At 41.8% G+C, this 26,619-nt stretch overlaps 2 protein-coding genes across 3 annotated transcripts in view; one reads left to right on the forward strand and one right to left on the reverse strand.

Moving 5' to 3' along the window:
- Window positions 1–1,440: 1,440 nt before the first annotated feature.
- On the reverse strand, window positions 1,441–3,030 carry CHRM5 (cholinergic receptor muscarinic 5; the record flags this gene model as incomplete). The annotated part of the gene is made up of 1 exon (XM_082485583.1): window positions 1,441–3,030. The coding sequence occupies one exon, from the start codon at window positions 3,028–3,030 to the stop codon at window positions 1,441–1,443; it is 1,590 nt and encodes a 529-aa protein (XP_082341709.1).
- An 8,019-nt stretch (window positions 3,031–11,049) lies between these two features.
- Window positions 11,050–26,619, forward strand: part of AVEN (apoptosis and caspase activation inhibitor) — a 101,756-nt gene continuing 86,186 nt past the window's right edge. For both annotated transcript variants that reach the window (XM_082485642.1, XM_082485643.1), the window contains exon 1: window positions 11,050–11,337. In XM_082485642.1, coding sequence (XP_082341768.1) covers window positions 11,083–11,337 — 255 coding nt within the window. In that variant the 5' untranslated portion in view covers window positions 11,050–11,082. The remainder of the gene's footprint in view (window positions 11,338–26,619) is intronic.

The raw sequence follows: 26,619 nt of genomic DNA on the forward strand, positions 1-26,619 counted from the left end.
AGCCCCTCGCTTACGCATTCAGTCGATGCTGCAGGACTCCTGCCAATCTAACACAGACATGAGGCAACCACATGCAGTTCACCCCTGCCACAGAAGTGTCCTCACCGCATACCCAAAGCACTGGCAAACCTCAGGTAGTGGCCTGAGTCTCAGCTCATTGTAACTAGGACAGTACATCCCAGTCCCAGAAGCCACAGCTGTCAGAGGGGTTGACTCCAGCCCCCAGTACTGTAGCAGATACGGTTCTGCTAGACTAGAAGATAGTGACTGTAGACAAACTATATTTCCAAACACCTAATGTTGATTAGCATTTGTAAAGCTATTTAAAGATAAAAAGGGCTACTAAAGTGCAAAGTTTCCTTAATAGTTTTATAGAAATACTTAAAAATTACTTTAAAAACCTTTCTTCTTTCAGAAATGCCAATTCTGCCACTGTTTTTAATAATTTCATAACATATAAGTAAATGCACAGGGCATCAATACATATTTTTCTCTTGTTCTGGATCATTCCATCCTTAATGGAAACTTTTGGGGCGAGGGGAAGCACAACAGAGGAGATGATTGCAAAAAAGACTTTCCTTATGTTGTAAAGTGGATAGACTATGTCCATTGTGCTTTACAGTCAGTTCTGATTTGTGCCATTGTCATTATAGCATAAAATTTTAAAATTTCTTGGGAAATGGAGGAATTCGGAGGTATCCGCCAACCATCACCATTTTTTACAGATGACAGTGACTTGCATGATGGAACTGAGATTGGGACTGGCTCCTTCATATAAAAACCACATTACCTATTTCCTCCACTGTGAGCCCTTCCTATGTCTCCAGAAAAGTCATACTTAAAGTGGAAATTTTCTCAGTAATACTTTCTCTTATAATACTTGTGTTCGTTTGGAGTATTATGAATCCCTCTAAACGTTTAGTATTGGGTGTGACAGCATTTACCCCTTTAAATAGTTCTTGTTTCATTCCAACAGCAGGTGGAAAAGTCTCAAAACAGAAGTAGCACAAGCTCCATTGGTTGGTACATTGAAAACTAAACGGACAATACACTAGAAAAGAGAAAAGAAACTATAGGAAGAAACAGTTCTGCACTACAGGGAGACAGACTGGATGACCTGACCTGAAGACTGGATGACCGTCCCACTCTAATTTCTAATATTTTGTAAATTCCCCTACACTTTCTCAGGCTGAAAGAAAGGACAGAACACCCCGAACATAATAACTTTAACAAAGATCTACTGCATAATCACAAGCATCTTGTGCTGCTCACAGCAGCAACTGACTCCTTTATTCCAAGCAGACTACTTTCATGCAAAATTTTACTTTTCTGCAGAATTTTTTAACCCCTAGACATATAAAGCAACCACTTTGAAAAGACAGAATTACGACTAGATAACGTCAATATCTATTTTCCCTCTTATTCCCTATATAAGAGCAACTATGGCAGTCTGGTATTTCCCTGCCAGTAGAGTTTTTCTTCCACTTTTTTCTTTTTCCACTGGCAGAAAAGCAGCATCTTAAAAGTTTTCCTGAAAGTTTTGTTACAGAGGGCATAACAAATGGGGTTAACAGTGCTGTTCACATAGCATAGCCAATATCCAAGGTGCCACAGTGTCAGGGGAATGCAGTCAGAGCAGAATGTGGAGATCAAAACCATGATATTGTAGGGAGTCCATGTGATGATAAAAGCCAAAAGAATGGCACTTAAAGTCTGTGCTGCTTTGCGTTCCTTTATAAGAACCATTCGTTTCCTTTTGGTGATTTGGTTATTTATATTTGGATCCATGCTTTTGATGGAAGGATCCTTTGACAGAGCAGCAGAACAAGGAGTTATTTTTACTTTACGGCAACCATTGTTGGCTTCCTGGCTGCCATCAGCCTTAACCACCAACCGGAATTTATAGGCTACGCACTTTTTACTTTTTTGTACATGGCCTTTGGCAGGTGACAAAAAGTATTTCTGGTTCTCAAAATCATTTCCTTCCGGTTGGTCTTTGACGACAACAACATCTGTACTGTCATTAAACTCTTCTGCCTTACCTTTAGATGGACTTTTGTAAGTTACTTGGAAAACAGATTCAGTGGCAAGTTTATCCTCCTCTTCTGAAGATGCGTAGCTGCTGCAGGTGGTTAACTGGTCAGCCTTAGCCCAGTCATTACAGGTACTTGCTGTCTGAGAGGCTTTCACCGTAGCTGACGTACTTCGACTAGATGAAGACCAGGAAGCCTGACACCTCTCTCTTTTGACTATGTTTTGTTGCTTGCAACCAAAGCAAGACTTCAGGAAAGCCTTCTGAGGCTTTATCATCTCAAACTCTGCCACAGACTCTGAACCCTGCAGTTCAGCAAGGTCCTTTGTACGTTTCTCCGTCTCTTTATAGATGCGGCAATACAGAATGGTCATCACGGACACTGGAATGTAAAAAGCAGCAATTGCAGTACCAAAGGTGATAATGGGTTCATATAAAAACTGTATCTGGCACTCTTCAGGTGGTACTGTTCGTTCACCCACAAAATACTGCCAGCACAAGATTACGGGTGCCCACAACACAAAGGAAATTAGCCAAGCCAGACCAATCATGATGCCAGCTCTTTTGGGTGTGCGCTTGGCCCTGTAAGTTAAAGGCCTTGTGATGGAAAAATACCTGTCAAAACTGATGACTAGGAGGTTCATTACCGAGGCATTGCTAGCTACATAGTCCAGGGCTAGCCACAGGTCGCAGGCAAGGCTTCCAAGAGACCAATGGCCTATGAGTATATAAGATGTATAAAGGTTCATAGAAAATATTCCAATGATGAGATCCGCACAGGCGAGGCTGAGCAAGTAATAATTGTTGACAGTTTTGAGCTGACTGTTAACCTTGAAGGATATCATTACAAGAATATTTCCCACTATGGTTATTAAGCTTACAATTGCTGTTACAGTGGCAATAGTAATGACCTCCCAGAGGCTATGACCTTCTAACTGCTTATGGTTGATGGATGAACTGTTTACAATAGTAGAATTGCTGAATAAATTTACTTCCATTCTTGTTCTTGGTGTATTGTCATCAGGATCTTAGCACTGTATTGCTTTCTGTACTCGAAAATATTCTTTTGGTGACAGCTGTAGAGATCAAAGGAAAAAACAGGAAAAGAAAACAGCTCATTAAATAGTACAGACTTCCCTTACAGCTACCACAAAACACTTGTAAAATAACCTATCGAATTATTTGTTCTCTCTTCTTGCATTTTGGTTATTGTTTCTACCATTGTGAATATAACTAAAACACACAAATGTACATTCTAGGACAATGTACTCTGGCATCTTATGACATTTCTAAATGCAGTCAAAACAACTATTGTTTCTTAAGACATTCAATCACACCAGCTCTTATATTTTGAATACCTTAGAAGACACTGTACGTATTCTTAAAGAGAGACATTTAAAGTTTTGCAGCTCAGTAAGACAGTGAGTCACTGTGTTGTTTCCTACAGTACTATGTAGAAGACATTGAGATTTCAGAAATTATCTTTGGAAAATTTGGAGAAGTCACCAATAACAGAAAGAGAGTAAGAGGAAACTGAGGATACATGGAGAGTTAGGAACCATGCTGACATGGTGGCAGCAGGAAACAATTAGGTGTTAGAAGCGCTTGGGGCAATTGAGGGGGAATCTTTGAGTTAAGGAAGCAGGCAAGGCCAAGAAGAAGCTTTTGGAAAAAGTGTCCTGGTTTGAGGTTTTCTTCTAAACGCATAAGTCTTTTTCTCTCTCTCCCTCCTCTCCTTGGAGAGAGAGGTGGGGGAGAGGATCTGTCATTTGTCTCAGTGGCCAGTCCGGCCCAAACCACAACAATAAGTTAAGCAGGAAAGACTTTTCTCTATTGGGAGATCTTGGGACACAGGAGACTGATTGGATGAGGTGTGGAAGTGCAGTTTGGGTAGTTTGGGTGACAGAATCAGCAATGGATGACCACAGTGAGAAACAATGCAACAAAAACAATTAATACTTGCATAAGCAGCGAAAGGTGGAAATGGCACTCCTGTCACTCAGTTAACACATACATACCCTTGATGTTCATCCCTTCCTACATCCTTCACTGCTGTTTTCTTGTCCCAGTGAATGAATGTCTGAATTAGCCAATTTGTTTCTTTCACAGATATCTGCTGTTTTTTCAGTCATTCCATCACATCACTTGTTCAATGCTTAATCTTGCTAGACTGTAATTTTGGAATAGTCCAATAGTAGTTAATTTTTTAAATCAGAAATGAAATATAAATTAACAGTTTGTTTATTGGGCATCTAGCCAGCACAAAACAGGTAAGACAATCCCTTTTTTCAAAGCAGACACAGGTTCAGCTAAAATTATCACATAAATCACCTATTAAAGTCTAACTCTAAGTCTTTAGGATTCTTTCTGCATCATCTCTATATTATATGGTGGTCCCTATCTATCCACACCACTTCTCTGTGTTTTCATCTTTCATCCTAACTCTCAGAACATTATTTTCTTTGGTCTTGGCAAGTGTCTTTTATTAACTGCAAGCTTTCACAGCCTATCCCTGTTCCACATGACATCATCTGTCTTGTGTACCAAGCAGTTGGGTCCTGTCTCTCATCAGCTGAATACATCAATATTTTATAGCCACTTGTTAAATTTTCAGAAAAGTGTTATTTTCTTTCTTTGTCCTCTTTCATTATTTCCTTTACTTTTGTCCCAGGTCTCCTAAATACGCACAGAAGTATATCATCTTTCTTCTTCAAACCCTCCCTAGTGATTATCTCTTGTTGAGGTGAAATTCGATAACGGTAAGATTCCTGGTGTACTGAGACCACTGTCTATCATACTACCCAAAATGGTTCTCCTCCATCTGTGTGTGTCTGTCATCTCCTGTCTTATATTTAGATGTTTGTGCATCTGTATTTCATTTATACACAGTGTATATTGAACCTAACTCAACAGGATTCTAGTTCGTGCATAGGCCTTGCAGCTCAGTAATAATCATAATATATGTATGTTGACCATCTGCAGGCTTGGCGTTCTACAGCCTCCAGAGCCAGTCCAGCAGCCAAGAATAGCTAAAGAGCTACAGCAGTCCTAACGAGCCCCATGGAAGGAAAGAAATTTCATCCTGGTTCTGCATTCTGCAAAGACTTGTGGCAGATGTGACGGTTGGAGGCTGTCTTGGGAACAGTGATCATGAAATGATAGAATTTTCGATTCTGGGAGAAGCAAGGAGGGGGGTCAGCAGAACTGCTACCTTGGACTTCGGGAGGGCGGACTTTGGGCTTTTCAGGAGCCTGGTTGACAAAGTCCCCTGGGAGGCAGTCCTCCAGGGCAAAGGAGCCCAGGAAACCTGGTTGTTTTTCCAGAAGGAAGTCTTAAAGGCGCAGGAGCAGGCTGTCCCCATGTGCCAAAAGACAAGCCGTCGGGGAAGAAGACTGGCCTGGCTGAACAGGGAGCTAGGGTTGCAACTTAGGGAAAAAAAGAGGATTTATGGCCTTTGGAAGGAAGGGCAGGCCACTCAAGAGGACTACAAAGAGGTAGTGAGGCTATGTAGGGAAAAAATCAGAAGAGCCAAAGCCCAGCTAGAACTAAACCTGACTTCTATTGTCAAGGACACCAAAAAAAGTTTCTATAAATATATTAACATTAAAAAGAGGACTAAGGATAATCTCTGTCCTCTAGTAGATGGGACCGGTAACATAGTGACCAAGGATGAGGAAAAGGCTGAGGTACTTAATGCCATCTTTGCCTCAGTCTTCAGCAGTAGGACCAGTTGTTACCTGAGTACCCAGACCAGACCAGCTAGAAGACAGGGATGGGAAGCAGAATGAAGCCCCCGTAATCCATAGGGAAATGTTGAGGGACCTGCTTCAGCACCTGGAGGTGCACAAACCTATGAGGCCGGATGGGATCCACCCAAGGGTACTGAAGGAGCTAGCAGAAGTGCTCACCAGGCCACTTTGCATCATTTATGAGCAGTCCTGGATAACTGGGGAGGTCCCAGCTGACTGGAGGTTGGAAAATGTGACATCCATCCACAAGAAGGGCCGGAAGGAGGATCCAGGGAACTACAGGCCAGTCAGTCTGACCTCGGTGCATGGGAAGGTTATGGAACAGATCATCCTCAGTGCCACTACATGGCCCATGCAGGAGAACAGGGTGATCAGGCCCAGTCAGCATGGGTTTGTGAAAGGCAGGTCATGCCTAACAAACCTGATCTCCTTCTATGATAAAGTGACCCACTTAGTGGATGAGGGAAAAGCTGTGGATGTTATCTACCCAGATTTTAGCAAAGCTTTTGAGACCATTTCCCACAGCATTCTCCTGGAGAAACTGGCTGCTTACGGCCTGGACAGGTATGCTCTTCGCTGGGTGAAAAACTGGCTGGATGGCCGTGCCCAGAGAGCGGTGGTGAATGGAATTAAATCCAGTTGGTGTCCGGTCACAAGTGGTGTCCCCCAGGGCTTGGTGCTGGGACCTGTTCTCTTTAATACCTTTATCAATGACCTGGATGAGGGGGCTGAATGCACCCTCAGTAAGTTCGCAGACGACACTAAGCTAGGCAGGAGTGTTGATCTGCTTGAGGGTAGGATGGTTCTGCAGAGGGATCTGGACAGGCTGGACCGATGGGCTGAGACCAATGGTATGAGATTCAAGAAGGCCAAGTGCCGGGTCCTGCACTTGGGTCACACCAACCCCATGCAGTGCCACAGGCTTGGGGAACAGTGGCTGGAAAGCTGCCTGGCAGAAAAGGACCTGGGGGTGTTGATCGACAGCCGGCTGAATATGAGCTGGCAGTGTGCCCAGGTGGCCATGAAGGCCAACAGCATCCTAGCCTGTATCAGGAATAGTGTGGCCAGCAGGACTAGGGAAGTGATTGTCCCCCTGTACTTGGCACTGGTGAGGCCCCACCTTGAGTACTGTGTTCAGTTTTGGTCCCCTCACTACAAGAAGGACATTGAGGTGTTGGAGCATGTCCAGAGAAGGGCTACAAAGCTGGTGAGGGGTCTGGAGGACAAGTCTTATGAGGAACGACTGAGGGAACTGGGCTTGTTTAGCCTGGAGAAGAGGAGGCTGAGGGGAGATCTTATCACCCTCTACAACTACCTGAAAGGAGGTTGTAGTGAGGTGGGGGCTGACCTCTTCTCCCTGGTGACAAGTGATAGACGAGAGGAAATGGGTTCAATTATGTCAGGGGATGTTTAGATTGGATATTAGGTAAAATTTTTTCCCTGAAAGGGTTATTAAACATTGGAATAGGCTGCCCAGGGAGGTGGTGGATTCTCCATCCCTGGAGGTGTTTAAAAAAAGGGTAGATGTGGTACTTAGGGACATGGTTTAGAGGTGGTTTTGTCAGGGTAGGTTAATGGTTGGACTTGATGATCTTAAAGGTCCCTTCCAACCTCAGCAATTCTATGATTCTATGATTCTATTACTTCCCCCAAGTCAGAGCTGTCCTGATGGCTGGCCACGCTGGCTTCACAAATCTTTACACAACCTTGAAGTGCAGGAATTCATTTAATGTGAAACAAAGGTGTGCGGAGCAGCTGCATGGCTGTGATAAAGCAGCTGAGCTGTGAGAGATGAATCTGTGTGTCTCTGTAACCTTATGTGGCTCATGCTTCTTTTTCTGTGGACAGTCAGCACAGTTGTTCTGCACATCACCAGCTCTGTGCGATTAAGTTTTTTAGCGTGGCAATGCAGTAATAGGTTTAGTGTGGCAGTCAGGGGACAGCGAGGGGGCCGGCTGCTCTGCAAGCAAAGGTGAGCCAATGGGTGGAGCACGATACCAACACAGGTGGGAGCAGAGACCTCACCAAGAAGCAGCAGGATGTAGAGCAGCACATTTGGTTCATGATCAGGGCCAGAGACAGTGACCAGGGTCAGACTTAGTCCAGTGATTGCACAGCAAGTCTGTAGTGATGAGGCAGGTCCAAGACCAAGCCAGGAAGCCCAGTCAGCAGGTCTGAGTCATGATCAGCATCAGGATGGAGGAGGCAGGACACCAGGTGTAGATGCTGCTGCTGCCCAGCTGTGGTGTAGCACAGGCAAGGGCCAGCGGTACAGCCTCAGCTTAAAGGCAGTTCCCAAGGGAGAGGAGAGGAAGGTCCTTGCTTCTAGCTTTCTTCAGAACAGGTCTTATCAGCAGAGCAGCTGACCTTGGACTCAGCCAGCTGAGCTCTAACATAGCCAACAGTGCTCCGAGAAGGGGGCTGCACCCTGGGCCATGACAGCTAACGTACTCAAAACACCGCCAGGGCTCATGACTTGTTTGCAAGTTGCAAGATTTCAGGAAAGGCTAGAGACGGTCTTAAAAAGGCACCAGCTATAAATATCAGGCACATGGATAAACCTCTACTACCTTCTACATTTGCCTAACACCTGGGGTTGAGCAGCTGCTTGGGTTGATTTTAGGAGATTGTTTGAAATTTCTGCCTTTTTGTGCCAGAAGATGATGTTTTTCTCAGAAGAGAGAACACTAGAAATTGCCTAGATGGCGTGGCCTGTAATGCTTTGTCTTTTGCCATAGGTAACACATGTGTCCCCTCTTCTGTCACTTATCCTCCCTAACATTAGGATTTAGGAAGAAAGACAGCTGAAGCTACCCCACATGGATCGCAGACTTCAGAGCAACAGGAGAAGCAGAAATTTTTGTTGTCCTGACACAATTGTTCTTGGTTTGAACTGACATGGGCGGGACGAACGCTAGTAATATGGTACAGAAATTATAATTAATTTCTAAATAAAAAGCACTCTTATTACTGTCATGCAAAGCCCTCCCTCCCTAATGGGCTGGTTTACCGTGATGACTATAAAAACTGACAGCAGCTAAGCTGCTAGTAAGCAAAGATTGCTTCTTGGCATGTTGACCATTCTCATCATCTCTTCATACTCTATCATTTTTTGCCTGTGTTAACTCTTTGCAGTGTTACCTTTTGTTCTCTATTTGTGTATCACTCAAGGCAGTAGTGCCTGTGAGTGGGATTTCTGTGTGCTATGGTAACGTAATTTATGTTAATTGTCTATCATACGAGTTGATAATAATAGGGAGATCAAAATTAAATTACAAAATCAAAATGCACATGTAAAGTATCACGACTTTGCTATCTGTCTCATAATTATTGATGCATGAACTTCACGCTTGTGAGTTGTAATGATATTTGCTATTTGTTGCCAAATATTAGTGATTTTTTTCTCAGTCTAGCTGTAAGTATTAATTAATGTGAGTTGTTAAATTTGTACATATAGTCAGCTTACAGTTATCTGCAGGCAGATTGTTCATGTCACAGATTAATTGCACCACAGATGCAGGCACAGCTTGGGTTTGCCAGGTTTTATTAGCTCTAGCTCAGCACTGGGTCTGCCAGACCTGTGCTGGCTGCACAAGGAATCGTTTAGATGTCTTTGCAACATGCTGGCCAGTGCTGCTCCCCGTTACTTGATTTATTTGCTTGTGTCGTGCTGGAGTCACGCTAAGCTAATTTACTGATTTGCTGCACGCTACGCCCCAGAACTAAGCAGCCCCTAGGTACTGGTGCAGAGACCCCATAGCCCATGATTTCACAGGATGGGAGTTTTGGTCACATTTTGCTGTAAGGACTTACCAGGTTTAAAAACCCTTCAAAACCAGATTGATGCTTTAATGTGTGTTGCCAAATGACAGCCTGCGTGCTCAACAGCGACGGGGCAAGGCTGCTGTTAGGGAACTGGTGTTCCTGAGGACCACCTAGGTGAAACACAGCAGGACAAACCATCCCAGCCCTACAGCACAAAGCTGTTGCTGTGTCCCTGCTCTGTGTCCTCAGAGCAAGACACACCTCAAGAGATGGCAGAGTCACCTCATGTGCTTCACGTAGCACAGGCTTACGCGCAACACCCTGTGAGCTGGGGCTCGATTGCTTTTTCCCTCATTTTCTATACAAAGCTAGCTTTGGGTCCTGCACTTGGGTCACACCAACCCCATGCAGTGCCACAGGCTTGGGGAACAGTGGCTGGGAGAGCTGCCTGGCAGAAAAGGACCTGGGGGTGTTGATCAACAGCCATTGAACATGAGCCAGCAGTGTGCCCAGGTGGCCATGAAGACCAACAGCATCCTGGCCTGTATCAGGAATAGTGTGGCCAGCAGGACTAGGGAAGTGATTGTCCCCCTGTACTTGGCACTGGTGAGGCCGCATCTTGAATACGGCATTCAGTTTTGGTCCCCTCACTACAAGAAGGACATTGAGGTGCTGGAGCGTGTCCAGCGAAGGGCAACAAAGCTGGTGAGGGGTCTGGAGAACAAGTCTTATGAGAAGCGGCTGAGGGAACTGGGGTTGTTTAGCCTGGAGGAGTCTGAGGGGAGACCTCATTGCTCTCTACAACTACCTGATAGGAGGTTGTAGTGAGGTGGGGGTCAGTCCCTTCTCCCAAGTAACGGGACAAGAGGAAATGGCCTCAAGTTGTGCCAGGGGAGGTTTAGATTGGGTATTAGGAAAAAATACTTCACAGAAAGGGTTGTCAAGCATCAGAACGGCTGCCCAGGGAAATAGTGGAGTCGCCATCCCTAGAGGTATTTAAGACGTGTAGATGTGGTGCTGAGGGACATGGTTTAGTGGTAGACATGGCAGTGTTAGGGTTATGGGTGACCTTAAGGGTCTTTTCCACCCTAAATGATTCTGATTCTATGATTCACGTGGCTGTAGCTAAGAACGCTGTTTTCTAAACATTAAATGCATTTTCGTTTGTTTGAAATACACGTGGAAAGCCATTTGTTTCCCACTCCCCGTGAGATTTGCAGAGGGTACACGGACAAGAGCTCCCGAGGGGCCGGCGGGGTCTCGCCCCAGGAGGAGCGGGGATGACTGCAAGTCCCCTCCGCCGGGTAAGCCGGGCCTGCTGCCGAGGCCTGCACCCTGCTCCTGGCCGGACCGCGGGGGCCACACTGCGCGGCCGCGCCACCGTCGCCGCAGGCAGGGGGAGCTGCTGAGGGGGCGGGCGCCGCCATTTCCCTCTCTCGCCCTCTGCGGGCGGCCTCTTTCCGGCAGTAGGCGGGGACCGGCGCGGCACAGGCCGGCCGGGCCGCTGGCGGCGCGGGGGAAGGGCGCAGCCCGGCCATGCAGGCCGAGCGAGGCGGCAGCCGGCCCCGCAGGGAGGGTGGCCGGCACGGCCGGCGGCGGCCCAGCGGCGCGGAGAGGGCAGCCGAGGCGGCGAGTGAAGGCGGCGGCGGGGATAGCCACGGCCGCGGAGGAGGCGGGGGCCGGGGAAGAGGCGGCGCTCATGGGCACCGAGGGGGCGGGGGCCGGGGCAGGCGAGAACCTCGCGGTCGCGGGGCAACGCCGCCGCCCGCCGCCCACCACCACCACCGGCGGGTAAGCGGGAGGAGGGCCCGCCCTCCGCGGGAACGGTGGGGTGGGGGGGGGGAGGCGGGGCCGAGCGTGGCGGAGCCTCGGGGCGGCTGCCGAGGAGGGAGCCACAACCCTTCCCTCTCCTCCCCTGCTCCGCCCCTTCCAGAGGTGGAGCCAGGCTGGCGGCTGCCGCCCGCCGCCGCTCCCGGGGGTTTGGGGTGGTGGGGAAGGGGTGTGGGGCCGCGGCGTGGAGGGCGGTGGGATCGCCGGCGTCACCTCCCCGGTGGGCTCGGCACCTGCGCCCGCCCTCCACCCTCCGCTCTCCGCTCCCTCCCCCAGCACCGACTAGCTGTAGGGGGAACACGGATAGGGATTTTCTGGCCGAAACACGTTTGTAATTTAGTGCTGAAAAATACAAGTCTCGTCTGAAAAGCACCTCTCTGTTTGCGAACGGAGATGAGGAATTGTTGGGTATTTCGGGTACAGTTGGTTAGAAGTTGAAATGAGTGTGTGTCTTGTCCAGCCTGTGGTACTATCAATGAAAGACTTGGTAACGCAGCTCGTCTTACGGCATTGGTGTCTGTGAGTCACTGGGACGCGTATTGGTTGTGCGTTGACGAATTATAAAGTGTGTGAGCAGATCAAGAGCAGCACAGACATGCCAAAGTGCACGACAACTACACCTTCGGTTTCCTTTAGAACTGTTAAAATCCTCTCTACAACCCACTGTGGTATGAGATCAGCACTGTGCCTTTAAAAACCCTTTCCATTTGTAAATGCTATGATAGTACTACATTCAGATTGTCTTGCTTCCGTTAGTGTCGTTGCAGCATAGAAGTCATGGTTGTCCCTGGATTGGCAAAAAGATTATGATGATGACCTAATATTGATTGGTGTTGGCAGCATTGGGAGTCCTAATGTAGATAGACCAGCTGCTACCCCATTTTCAGCATCACGTTGATTAGATTCACTTTGACTTTTATGATGCCATGGCTTCAATTGGACCCAACCAGTGTTTTATCTGTGTTAGAACTCCCCTGGTGGCTGGTGGATTTAAAAAAATGTAAAATGTGCATCCTTCTTGTCATTGTATTTACATACATTTTAGCACTCGTGTTTTGGGAGATAGAAGATGCAGCTGGATTGGTACAGTTACGTAGAGCGGGTCAGTAATTTCACTTGTAAGCAACATAAATTGCTGAGTTCATACTGACGTGTGCAGACAGGTTTGGATTCTGGATGTAAAACAATAGTGCTCCCTCATAAGCCACAGAGGTGTAGGGGGGAAATTCAGCAGCTGCATTACCTGAGGAAACTTCTATCCTGGACTGATTTTTTTCAAGTGATTCAAACATTTCTTACTAAGTTGAAATACATTTATGTCTGTGTTCTGCCTGGTATTGTTGACCCAGCAGGACCCATTTTGTAATTTCAAAGGCACACTCAGGAAGGGAATCATGTTATATGTATGCATTTTTGTCTGGATTGTTGTTTGAAGTATTTCAGGAAGCAGATAAAAAGTTTTCTTTTGGGACAGCTTACAGTATGTTTTGCCTGATCACTGTTACTGACTTTGATATGCTCTTCATCTTAGTTTAGCACAGTGGCTTTATATATTTTTGGCCAAGGCTAATATAGATCGGGTCTTTAAAAGTAAAGCAATAGCCAGGATTTTCCCAGAACTCTACTAAAGAGTGTTTAAATATAATGATCTTCCTGTGCAGGAGGCTTTTGGTGTTAAGCACTATCTGGTCTCTTAGCACACCTGCCACAAATCCTGTGTCTAGCAGCTTGGAGGGGCCTGGCTCCCAGCAATCCAGCCACAGCATCAGCAGCTGTGCCAGCCTGCAGCTGCTAATGTCTGGTGTTACGTCTGAGCCAATCTCATAATTTACCACTTCTGAAATAGGGAGGACCTCCTTCTTTCTCTTCTTTCTTCCATCTGTGTGCTCAGACAAGATCCCTTGTACTGTGTTTGATGTGTGCTAGACCATGTTGTAAGAAGAGATTGAGCTCTTACCTGGCAGGAAATTACCCCCTTTTATTCCCAGTTCCTTAGTGTTCTTTCTGTTCTGCAAAGCGACTTGTTTTACGCAAGTGTCCCTGCCCAGTGAGAGGGTGCTTGGCCTAGAGTAAGCGGTGTGTGTGAGAGTAGACCCTGCTGTCTTTCAGCACCAGGGGTCAGATCTTCTCAAGTGATGTGTAAATTGGAAACCTGGAGAGCCAAGTAATAATAGAGGGAATCCGAGTGGTCTTATCACTTTTCTTACTGTGTGCCAAGAAGCTGGAGCCTTCTCTGAAAATCTCCTTTCTTTTTTTTTCAAATGGACCTTGAAATTCCCTGGAGAAGGGAGGCTAAGAACACTGTAATTTCATAATAAACAGAATTTGCCAGGGCAATTCTAGCCCTTTTGCTTTCTAGGCTAAAAATTGTGGAGGATTACACTCTCTATTTCCACACTGCTGGTGTCAACTTGGCATTTTGGAGGAATTTTCCTACTAGATTGGCATCATTATAGCATTGCGTAATCAAGATTTAGATGACGTGGTATTATTTCCTGGAAATAATGTTAAGTCTAGGTTCTTCTATAGTTTTAAAGCTATGCTGAAATTATAATTTTATTTATACCTCATTTGTTTATAAAACTATTGCTGCTTGATATCTAAGTAATTCTTTATTGCTGAAGCTTTAATTGTTGTCTGGAAGTTTCTTCTTTATTATGTCTTCAATTATGAAAAGCTTTATGACAAAATCTACATCAAATTGTATTAAAGTAATTGGATTTGGATTTGTTGAGCCTGCTATGGACAGAACAGTAAAATACAAGTAAAATTATAGGTGAATAGATTCAGTAAATTTTAGTAAGAGTGTTAATAAAACCAAACTTCTTTAAAAACTCTTGGAAATACTTAAGAATTTTTACAGTGAAGTAGAAATTGGCATTAAATTGCATAATATTTTGGCAGCAATATTTCTTAGTCAGTTGCATTCATTTAAAACCATGATTCATCTTCAAATTTTGTGTTTTGGATGTTTTAATTTAATGGTTCTTAAGCTTGTGTTTGAAGCTGCAGGAGGATGTTATTTCTGACCTGTGCAACAGGGAGCAGAAAGTACAATGGTGGCATGTTCGGTTCTGTTTTTTGTGGACCAGTGAAGGCTGGAGACCACTTTGCATGTTTTACACTACTGTAAGTGTACTGTAATTCCTTGTTTTCAGTAGTGGATGATTAGCTGTGCTACTTGCAAAGGCTGTCAAGACCCAGTACTTGCTGAGTCAGCTGTCCCTCCTCTGCTGGGTGGTAATGTAGAATGAGATCAGGGTGCTATTCATTTATAAATAATTGACTTGCTTATACCCAGCATGGTAGATCCAGCTGTGGATCAGAGTCTTAAAGATGAAAGCTTTCATGATTTCTGTCAGCTGTTGGGGAGATAGCTCTCTGAGGAACTCCCCAGCTCTGCTCTTGAAACAAGATGCTGCCTCTCAAACATGGAATTGGTTTAGAAACCGTGAGGAAAAGTGTTAGGTCTTTTTGTAACTAGTGTGCATGTTGATTTGACTGGCTTGATTACTGAAGATTTTGTGTCCTCCCTTCAGAAATGAATCCAAGTCTAATTATGACCAGCTGGTTTACCAAATGGCAGATTTCTTTATAGATCTGTCATCTTGAATCATTTTCTGCTGTTTCTGTCTGCTTTAACTCATCTATTCTATGTTAAATAAATAGAACACATTTGCAATTATTCATTTTTAGTAAACTAATGTGGAATTATAATGCTTAAAGTAAAAGGTCTGATTAACATTGGCTCAATATTATCTCCCACTCTTATTCTAACTCATCTGACTTGCTCAGAATTCTTATTTTATGTGCTGTCAGAATTTTTAAATTGCTCTTTCTATGAAAACAAAATTAAACCAAACCCAACTATTAAAACCAACTTTCTGAAATTGTGGGCATGATACTGGTTTTTATTTTGATGGTCCTTGACCACATCCTTTTGTGGTGGTTTAAGGAGACTTTCTGTTGTCCTCTATGTTAATTACATTTGCAATTTACAAAGTATTCTTTTAACTTTCGTTTCAGTGATACACTGAGTGTACATGTGATGCATGCTATTACTTCAGTGCAGTTGGAATTGTCAGGTCTGTTTCAATGTTTCTTTTTTGGCTTTGGGCATTGGTTGCAATAAACATTGTTAAAGAATGGAGGTGAACAGACCGATTTTAGTGCAGTCTTTCTCACTTATGGTTAGTTTCAAGATGACATCTCATTTATTTAGCGTTTATTATATCTTCCTTCCTGTGGTCTGTGCACGTGTAGAACTGATCTAAGGGAACATCTAATGCTGTCAGCATCAGATAAATTTTTCCTAATTAGTATGAGCTAAATCTTTACAGTCTAAGCAAATGCAAAAAGCAATCTGTTCACAGGCACGATAACAAAAGCTTGAATTTTTTCAAATACAGATACATTTGATTTCCTTTAGAACACTGTAACAGAGCTTGTGCACATAGGAGAAGAATAGATTTCTGGATCTTGAACACAATAAATCTTTTGATATTTTATATTAATATTCTCAAAAGCAACTAGGAAAAAGACTTATTTAGATTAATGTACATCAATTTGTGAGCTCTACTTAATTACTAATGAGGTGTGAAGAGCTTCCAGTCTCAGGAGTTTCTCTACTATGATGAGGTGTGAAGAGGCACTGATTGTGAATGAAGTGTGGATTATTTTATTTTGAGTGTATTGATTTAGAGTAAGCCTCTTGAAAAGTGTGTGAACAAGAGGTTGGAAACTTCTTTAGGGTTGGTTCAATGTCAAACTGGTGTTTGTTAAATGGGATTCTGCAAGGCTTCATTCTGTATCTGCTCATGTTCAGTGTTTCTATTAATAATTCCGATGAAGGAGTAAAATATACAGTGTTAAAATTTGCAGACAGTGCTAAACTGGAAGGGTAGGCAGGAGGGTGGAGCACAGAACACACTCTCAACAAATGGGAGAAGGAGCCTGCAGTAAGGTGTAATTCAAGGTCAAATATAAGACAACTACCTTTACATAGGAAAAACCTGCAGAGGTGCGTGGCTGGTTAAGCTGCAATTTTATAGAAGGGAAATGGCAGCTTAATGGATGAGAAAGTATCAATTAGCAATGCAATCACGTTGAAGAACTGGTTCTGTCTATTTCTGCAAGATTTGGACCAGCTGGGGAAAGTACAGAGGGAAGGAATGAAGAAAGATGTGATTTTTTTTTTTTTTTTTTTTTGTCTTGCAAAGAGGACACTCAGGGGAAGCCTGGGTACCATTAAGTAGAAAAGTTGCTGCAAACAGATCCATTTTAGGTGACACAAGAAGAAAAACATTATTAAGAAGGAGGAGGTTTAATTTGACCATTGAGAATAAAAATTGTGACTGAAAGGGTAGATAGATTGTGTAATGCATTGTGTAGGAAGTATGTTGAGAACAGTACAGAAAAATATTGCCAGAGGTTTTAAGAGTATGGCAAAGGTTACTGAGTGTACTCAGTAGAGCTGCTGTGTAACCACTTGTCACAGCCCTGTTTTTTTAATTTTATTTTTTCAAGGCTGTCTTTGCAATGGAGAAAGATAAACGCTTTTTATCCAGCCAAAGTTAATTTATTCTTTTCAGTTTCTAGACAATAGAGAAACCTGCTCTTCACAGTGCTGAGGACTGCAATGTTTTGTAATAATCCCTGATTGTTTAGCGTTCAGTGATATTTATTGTACTTTACCAACTTCTCTGCTGATTTAACTCGATACACTTGTACTGAAAGCATCTTGTTACACAGGTGAACATGCAGCATCATGTCTGACTTGGCAACTTCCTTGGAAAGACCTTGGTCTTTTTTATAGTTTGTATGGCTGTGAATTTCTGTCCTCAACTTCTTAAATGCCTTTGTTCCTCTTTCCCCCCCCCCCTCACATCTCTGGGGTGGTAATTTGGTAGCTCTCCAATAGGTTGTCCCGAAAATTTGCTAGCTTAAACAAATAACTTTACCAGCTCCATATTTTGTTAAATGTGTGAAACACAACTTTGAATTATCCTGTAAAATGGAGTGGATTTTACTCAGAGGGAATGTAAAATGGTAGTGCCTTGAATGTTGGAGAAGCTCTCCCAGGAGCTTCCCATCGTATTAAACTAAACATTTTAGAATTTAGGGAAGAACTAAAGCTACGGATTGAAGAATCTGTCCATCTTAAAAATACATTTTGGCGACGAAGCTATGCCGGCAGCGACCAGCAGGTGGGGCGGGCAGGTCGCCCCTGCCCGCTGGTCGCTCCCCGCGGCCGCAGAAGCCGCCGGCAGTAAGTGACGGGGGTAAGGATGTGGGCGCATCGCGGGGTGGGAATGCTTTGCTCATCCCAGGGTGGCGTTTCCTCAACGTGCAACGGAACGTATGAAAATCACACATGGGTATGAATTATTAGGACTTTGTGCCGAACACAACTCCGAAGGAAAGTTATTTGTAGGCAGGGGAACACTTAGGAAAGCTGAGCTAAAAATCTTGTCGTGCTACTCGGATGAGTAGTCAGTCCCAGAGAACATCATGTGGGGTTAAAGAATTATTATTCCATACAGCACTGCTTCTGTTTGCCTCACTAAAGTAACTGGGTAGTTTCAGGAGCCCTGTTACGGGTTTCCAGCCAGTCTAATGGTGCTGCACAGCCTTTTGTAGCTATCGGAAGGTTTAACTGTACTTTAAAGAAACAAAATTGCTGATTATTGATTCAGTGGTGATTTAGAACCTTATAACAAGCACAGAGGAGTATTTCTTACAGGTTTTCGTAATCAAAGGATTTCAAGCCTGTGTGATTTGGTGTTCTATAGTAAGGCATAGAGGTGGTCCATTTCCCACTGTTGTCTTTCATGTATGCAGTTCCTCTGTATTTTTGTGTTCATGTGGTTTTTCGTTATTTTTTTAAATAAGGCTTTAACTCTTCTGCAGGTAGACTTAGTAATAGATCCTGCTGGTAAAACCCATAAATCTGCTGGAGTGTGTGAGAACTTTGCCTCAAGGTCCTGTTTCTATTCCTGCTTCACTTTTCCCAGAGGATAACCGTACAGTTACAGACTGTACAGACTCTCTCTTTAACCCTGGAATAGCCAGGATTTATGTCTTGTGGAAAACAAAATGATGATTCTGGGCTACAGCTCTTCCTCGGCTACTGTTCTGTCACTGGCATGTTGTGAGGCCTTGAGCTTTTTCTGATTGCCCACAAACTATTTCTTTTCCTTTTACTTCACCCTAATTGTTAGCAAGGCTGTTAACAGATTATTGTCTCAGCATAAAATTTATTTATAGAGGTAAAATTAAAAAACGAATTGTGCTAATGAGAAAAGTTAGTTTCTTCAGTACTTTTGACATGGCTCTTTGTACTTAGTTTCAGTTACTGTCAAGGATGGGTTTTTTTGGTGCAAATTTGCCTTGTGAAATACATTCAAGTGTAATACTGGTGGACTCAAAGCAGTTTCGCTCCTGATAGAAACACAGTTGGAGTTGTCTGCCAGTTGTCTAGACAGTTGAGCATTGTCTAGAGCTCACCACTGCAAAATGGATGCAATGTTCTCCTGCAGTTAGTGTTCTGTGTGCACCTAGGGCTGGCAACCCGTGCAAACTGTTGCAGGTAAAGATTTGATGTGCACATAAAATCCTGGGTTCATAGTGCATCCCAACAAGTACAGCCTTAGTCCTCCTTTACCTTGTTGGTAATTTGGATGTGTTTGTACTTTCAGCAAGTTCTAAATGATTCTTAGGGCTTCTTCACAGTAGTGTTAACTGCAGGATCAGAGCATCATTGTGCAGTAGCTCTTGCTTTTTAGAATTTTTACTATAGACCAACGGCAAAATAAAATGACATTGTAACACCTTGTTTTTGTAAGTATGGCATTAGGGCATCGAGGACCTTGGACAATGATTCTTCACTGCTTTAACTCATGTTCCATGTTGGGTTTAGGGAAGCACATTCTTTAAGGCTATTTGGAAAAGTATCTTTCAGAGGATTTTTCCCCCATGCCCCTCCAAAAAACGTTTGGAGATGAGTGAGGAAGGGGTATATGAGTTTTGAGTGGTGATCTCTAAAATGTCTGCAGCAAGTTATGTTCAGATTTAATATACAAATAATAAAGGGGTTTTCTGACTGAATGCAAAGACAGATATTTGAAAACATTCATGCTATTATACCACCCTGGTGTAGTTATAAAACAATTTCATAGTGATGATTTAAAAATGAAACAACATTACTGCTTCTTGAGCCTCTCAGGAGGCTGATAGTCACAGAATAAACAATACACAGTGGAGTTTTTCATTAGCACTTGCTAGGTTTACATCTGTTTATATAGAATTATTTGAGCCATGTTTAATGATAGGCTTTTTACAGATGTTCTGTCTAGGTAGGAGTCATGTTTTTTTCTTCAGCTGTAAACAGGTTTGAACATGCTAACTTGTCATGATCTAGACTTTTTTTTCTCCTGTTATTTCATGTTGTTTTTCTGCAACTGCAGTGATGCTTTTCAGGGAGGAAAGTTTGGTTGCACTCATATCTACAAGTTACATATTGTAGAGGTCATAGTCGTATGACTAATCTGTTTGAATTACCCATAAAACATTTTAAAAATCAAGGAGAGAGAAATATTTTTTTGCTATTGAAGTTAGTAAGACAGCTTCTAGAACCATACTTTGTGAGCGTTGGAGCTGTAACAATTTTATGTAAAAACGTCAAGAACAAGTCTCTTGTGTGCTTCGTGAGATGTTTTTCCCTTTAACTGGAGCATCATTCCTGTTATGCAAAACATAGGTTTCAGAATAGGATGTCTCTCTTGGCTAATTCTATCTTTAGCTTACCCAAAGTGATGAGTTCCAGTATCCAATATTTATGAAGCAGTCTTAGGATTTCATCCCTCTTTCAAAAATTCTCATCCTGTACAATAAAGACTAAAAGCTTTTTTTTTTTTTCCATGCTACCTGTTCTCTCAGCTGCCCTTTCTGCTAATTAAACTTCTCTTCAGCTTTGGTAGATCTCTCTAAAGGTCACCAATAGAGCAAACTAGTGAAGAGGATTACTCTTTGCAGGGATTTTTTTTTCTTTTCATGAAAGAACCTCTCTCGAGGTTCTTCCTTCCTTTGTCTAAAGGAAAAAAAAAAAGCATTAGCTTTTTCCTTCAAGTTGAAAAAATGGTTTATAATAGAAATTTGAACTTGTACTGGAAGAGCTGTGGTGTCTAGGCGAGCAGTAAAGAAGTTGTTTCTCTTAATGAGAGGCAATGCTTAAAAATCACTGGAGGCTCACTACAAACTCATAGGTAAATATGCTCATATGAGAAGACTGTGAACATATGAACTTACGTGTATGACCTCATACCCATTAATGCTTTTGAAGAAATAATTTTTAACTTACTGTCATGTGTCACTGTAATAATGGAATAGATTTAACATTTGTCAATACTACTTAATCTTATTAATACTGTTGAAATATAAAGTGCAATGCACAAAATATTAAATACCATTTTTTTTTTGTCTTTGCATTTCATTAGGTGTAGTCTGGAAAAAAATAAAGCATAAAAGCAAAAGGATTTGCAAATACCCATACTGACTTGTTTAAGCTGACTGCCAAGAATTGCAATTAAATCACTTTTACAAATGCTCATTTTCTGTTGAATGATTGGAAGGGAAAAAATCTTAACTAAATTATGTGACACCCTGAAGGAGTAAGTATAATGAAAAGTGGTTTAATTATTTTTAGTGAGACAGCAAAGCAGATTGATGTGCTTATCAACAATAATTGTGTATTTTCTTGCCTTATTGTATCCTTTGTTAGCCACTGAAAATGCTGTTTATGATGCAGAAAAAATATCTCTAAATGAAGTGATGTATTGTTTTCAGCTCTTTCTCAAAATATATAGCAAAATCATCCTTGGGTCTGCCAGTTGACATTAGAAACAGCTTGTGCATAAGAGCCATTAGCACTGATGTTTTTTTGTAAAAAGGCAGGCAGTGGACATACAGAGTCTGTTTTAGATACAGAGGGTGTATGATGAAAAGGTTTCAATCTGCAATGAGTAATGAAGCAAAGGATTTGGAGAATGTGGAGAAAAGGAACAAGTTCAAACTGCGGTCTGTTTTCTTACCAGTTTAAATACAAAGTCCAGTCAAGTTTTTTCACTTCTCAGAAAAGTTACCTGCCATTGGACTTTAAATACTTTTTTGAACTGATTTTCCCTCAATTCCCTTTTTTCAGTCCCTTTGTACTTTATGTAAAAACATGATATTGTTATAAAGATAGAGCAGGAATGAAAGAAAGAATCACGTGAAGTGTTATAGGGTTTTTGTTTCTTTTTTTTTGTGTGTGTGTGGTGGTTGGGCATCTGCATGGTGCATAGGCCACCAGCCTCTCAAGTTCTGCTGGGAGTGTGCGATTGCTGTATGAAGTAGAATAGGTCTGGCTGAGACAACAGGCTAGACCACCCATTTCAGAGTATGTAAAGTCACTGTATTCTCATGGGATGTGAGAATGCAACTTGAAATGCATTCTGCAGAGAAGGGAATTGAATTTATTTCCACTTCCTGGATAAAATGCTGTAGTTTTGCAGTAGCTGAATAAACATGGATTGTATTTATTTACACTATCTCTTTGAGATGCTTCGTTTTGTCATTCTCCTCTCTTATGCCCCAGTCTCCATCTGTTCTCAGGTCATTTCAGGACAAACAGAACTACTTTTGCTGGAGAAAGTGTCATGTTCCCTTCAAAAGTGTACAGTGGTGGTGTAGTTGTTAGAGGTTTTTGATAAATTCTCGTATTTCTGTTGCCTGCAGTTGGCCACTGCTCTGAGACCAAGTGCATGCCACACATTGCTGGTATAAAATCCTGCTTCTGACTTACCTGAGTGAGGACAGTGCGATGTCTCTACGCTTTGGTTTTTGTCTGATATTTTAATATGTAGATGGAATCCCCAAACACGTTCATCATTAATTCTCAAGCTATAATATAGCAGTTGGAGGACATACCGCTTTGGGAGCTATACTTACTACCTATACCATCTTTGAGCGATACTATTAAAAGAGCTTGAAAATGAGGGGTGTAGTGTGTTGCTGCCTTTTGTTTTGGAGGAGCCATCATAGAGACACATTACCTGTCATACAGCTATATTTTGAATTACAGTGTGTGTGGATTCAACACAAACCTATCTCTCTTGGAACCAAACCCACTACAAATCAGATGTTTGGCAGTAATTTGCTGCGTTATGGGACAGCACATTCCATGGTGCCGGAGGGAACTCCAGCTCATTAGTTCCTCTTTTTTGCTGAGTTTGTGCTATAAAGGGGACTTGCGCAAGAAAAGTTGATAATGGAGGCTATGAGTGGCTGCTTTTTTTCACCTCCTGGGTATACTGTCAGGGAAATCCTGCTTTGATTATGAGGCAGGGATTGCAGCCTCGAAGTTTGGAAATGTATCCTTGATGAATTACTTTTTCGCTCATTTCCCCTTTCCTTGCATCACTATGTTGACTGTGTGGTTTCCAGACACCTATGAAAATGGAAAGGAAGAAAACTGGGCTTCCTCACAGACCAGCCCATGCATTTCTCAAGTCATTGAAAAGACAAGGAAGAAGAGCGGATTTGGTGTCTGTTTATCAAGTGGGTAGTTTGTACTCTCTGCGTCTTTTTCTGTTTTTCCTCCATCTAAAGAAAGCAATTAATTTTAGTATTTGTCTCAGAACTGCTGTTTAAAACCCTGGGAGATGGAGATAGTATCTTTTTGATGTAGCATTGCTGTAATACGTGGTTATTTTGTCTAGTGTGACTCGATGCTTTTTTTAAATCAGTGTCATTCAATATATGTATCCTATTGCTTGTTTGTTGATATGTGGTTTTGCATTCAGCTTTATGTTTATGCATTTTTTTTACATGTTAGGCAATCTGCTTTTTATCCTTAGTATCTTTTATATAAATTCTGGTTCATTGATTTACTATGTGGCTGTTTATTGGTTCTAAAAATTATCCCATTTTGACCCCCCTTTCTGAAAATATTGTCAAATGAGGCTATTTGTAACTGCAGTCTTACTGCTTAGTTGTGCCACGCCATAAAAGTAATAATTCAGCTTAATTTCAAAAATGCATGATGTCTGGATCTGCCAGTTTGTTGATAGAAGAGTAGTAGAGATGTGAGGTTTTTCAGTAGCGTGTGAAATTATAATTAGGAAATGGCAGTATATTAGTAATGCAAGATGAAAAACTGAGGGACTGTGCTACCGACAGTGTTGCGGACATAGTGAAAGGGAGAAGGAAAGCAGAATGCTGTCCTTTTGAATTCCTTATATAGCACCTTTTTAAGGTTTCAGATTAGTAGAGTGTCTCCTTTTACAGCTTTAATTTTCATTATGTGAATATTTTTATGTTTGCAGTATGCTGTTATTATGTGATAGTTGACCTGAAAAAGTGACAGTTATTAGGTGCTTTAACTTAAATTCAAGATAGAATTTCCCACTATGAACCAATTATCAATACTTGTATCTGAACCTCTAAAATGATGCACTAAATGTTTCGGTGACTATCTCAAAGCAGTAACTGAAAAAGGGGACTAGAACCAGTAGCAAATGTTCTGAAGTTCATGTTGAAAGTTTTACCAATCGGCATAAATATTTGTAGCAAAGTATATATTTTTTTAATCCTTGTTTAAAAAAATATGCAAATTTGACAAAGAACACGTGTGCCCATGTGTATTATGTGGAACAGGAGTAGTAATGGTGAATCTACAAGTCATTAATTGGAAGAGAAAACAAAATTGGCTTTAGAAAAACAAGTTTAGCAATGCAGGAAATGAAAGCCAAGGACATGGCTTACCACTACACTTAGCCAATCTAGCGGGTAACTGCTGCCAGATATGAAAGAAGGACCTGCTTCCCAGATCCCATGTTTCGTGGCATGCTTCCAGCCTATCAAACCATTATTTGTGCTTGTTTGATTCTGCTGTGAACTGATACAGGGAACTTAAGCTGGCAGAAGGGTAACAGTAGGAAAGAGAAGAAAACTATTGATTATTTTTCCACCAGTTTAGGCGTACAATTTCAAAGAATACTGTTCTATTTGGTTTCTTTCAGAATTTTTTCTTCTTTAATGCTGTGCCAATTGAAAAAATAACAGTGTGGGTGAATATCACTAGTTATTTTTATGTTTTGAAATCCATAGAAAAATAATGTCTTATTCCTTATGTGCTTTCTTTTTTACAAAATAGATGCATTTAAAAAAACCTAAACTTTGAACTTGGTACTAAATATTATCAAATATTTTTGGATTTAAAGGTAGGAAATAGTTATCTTGTTATTCAAATGTAACATAAATTTTAGAGAACTCTTTTCATTCTTGACATAACACAGCTGAAATATTTCAAAGGTGTTTTTTTTTTTTTCATTGTGGCAAAAAATTGCTCTATTGAGAAACTTTGTCACATTTTTCCTTGCATGAGAAACCCTGAAGCTTCTTCAACATGTGGGTTTTGATCTTGGTAGAGAGTTGCTGGATTTGTGGTGTTTTTGTTCTAAAACTGTGTGGATGTAGAGGGTGTTAAATGTACATTAGACTTGTTTGTGTATAACTGAGGTGTTCTCTAAACTTTACTCTTTTGAGCAGACTTTAAGTTTATGAAATAACCTTTGTGGGTTAGGATCAATCTCAAATTTTTCTCTGTTCTGCAGATGAATGCTGCTTTGAGTGAACTTTTTACATAATTTGTCATACTTCTATTTCGTCATTGGTATGGTTGCAGAAGTACAAAGCTTTTCAATACATAACAGTTTATAACAAATACGTTTACTGAGAGAGGCTATCTTACTCATTGACTCATGAAGACTAGCAAAATTGCAATGGCTTAAAAAGTCTGTTATTTAATTTTGAGGTGAATATATACCCTCAAGAAACTTTGATTCCTGGTGTTACATAGCTCCTTGTGTTCTTTACGGGTTATTGTTAAAGTTGTTAATACAACTGCTTTTGCAATTTTAGAATAAAACAACAAAAAGAAACACTAAGAAATTGGGGTTTTTCAGTCCCTGAGTGGACAAAGCCCCAACCTGCTTGGTCTGATTTCAGTTTTGACCTTCTTTTGAATGGGTAGTTGGACAAGGTGACCTCTTGCAATCCCTTTCAGCTTGGATTAGTCTGTAATACTGTGACATTAACACATAAGAATTGAATCAATTTCTGAATACGTCAATCTCAAATGCAGCTCAGGATACTTGTATTTAGGAATGGCGGATTTGGTAAGAACAAATAACTTTCTACAGAAATTTTCCTTGACCTATCCAGAATACTAAGTATCATATGGTTTTTGAATGTGACATACAACATTCACATATGTGGATCCATATGTATGCAATATATCAACCCCCTGACTTTGGCAAGTACAGCCTATACATAGGAATAATCAGTAATCTAACTGAAAATGCTATAACCTTTGTGGCATTATACTTACGTTTTAAGGTTTTCTTGAAACCTGTTATTTCTGTCAAGACAGAGGCTCCTATTTTATGTTTGCATTCATACTTTTGACTGAATGTTTGTAAGAAAAACATTCAGCTTTCTTAAGTTACTGTTAGTTTGAAAGTAATAGAGCTGACAGGTTTTGTGGAGGTCCATGTGACAGTTTGGTATAAACTGCTTGATGAATTTGCATAGTTGCCATTAACTTTCATATAATCATTTCCACTGAATTAAAGAAAGAATACAGTTAATTTTCTGTTGGTGGAAATGTATTGACTTGGCAAGTTTAGAAAATCAAAAGTCTCTTTATCTACAGCCAGCAGCTGGACAAGCTTCCGACAGGCTCTTTGCTCACAGCATGGCTCAGCCGTGGGGAAGGGAGGCAAAGGACTACTTCTACAGTTAACACAGGTTGTTGACTCGCTACTGAGTTTCCCAATTAGTGCAGAATGAGCGCTGAATTTATGATGATACCGTTCTCACAACATACCCTATCAAACATGCTTCAGTTTGGAGTTTTAGTCTAAATGAGTAGGGCTAAGTTTTAGATGGTGGCTTTGTAGTTTGGAAAATCCTGTATCTAATGAGCGAAGTCCTGAAATACGCAGTTTCTGAAATAAATACTTTGCAGGCTTTACCAAGTTCCAAAGTGTGCTTCTGATGTTACAGAATAGAGCTTTTGAGACTTATTTCCTGTGAACGTACATTGTATGGTTATTAAGTTTACTTATCTGTGAGTCAACAGTTTTCAAACTGGATCTTTAGAAGCTGCGGTACAAAACTGCAGCAGTATGTTGTAGAGGTTGG

Source organism: Vanellus vanellus (genome assembly GCF_965231255.1).
Source record: "Vanellus vanellus genome assembly, chromosome: 6".
Taxonomy (NCBI): Eukaryota; Metazoa; Chordata; class Aves; order Charadriiformes; family Charadriidae; genus Vanellus; species Vanellus vanellus.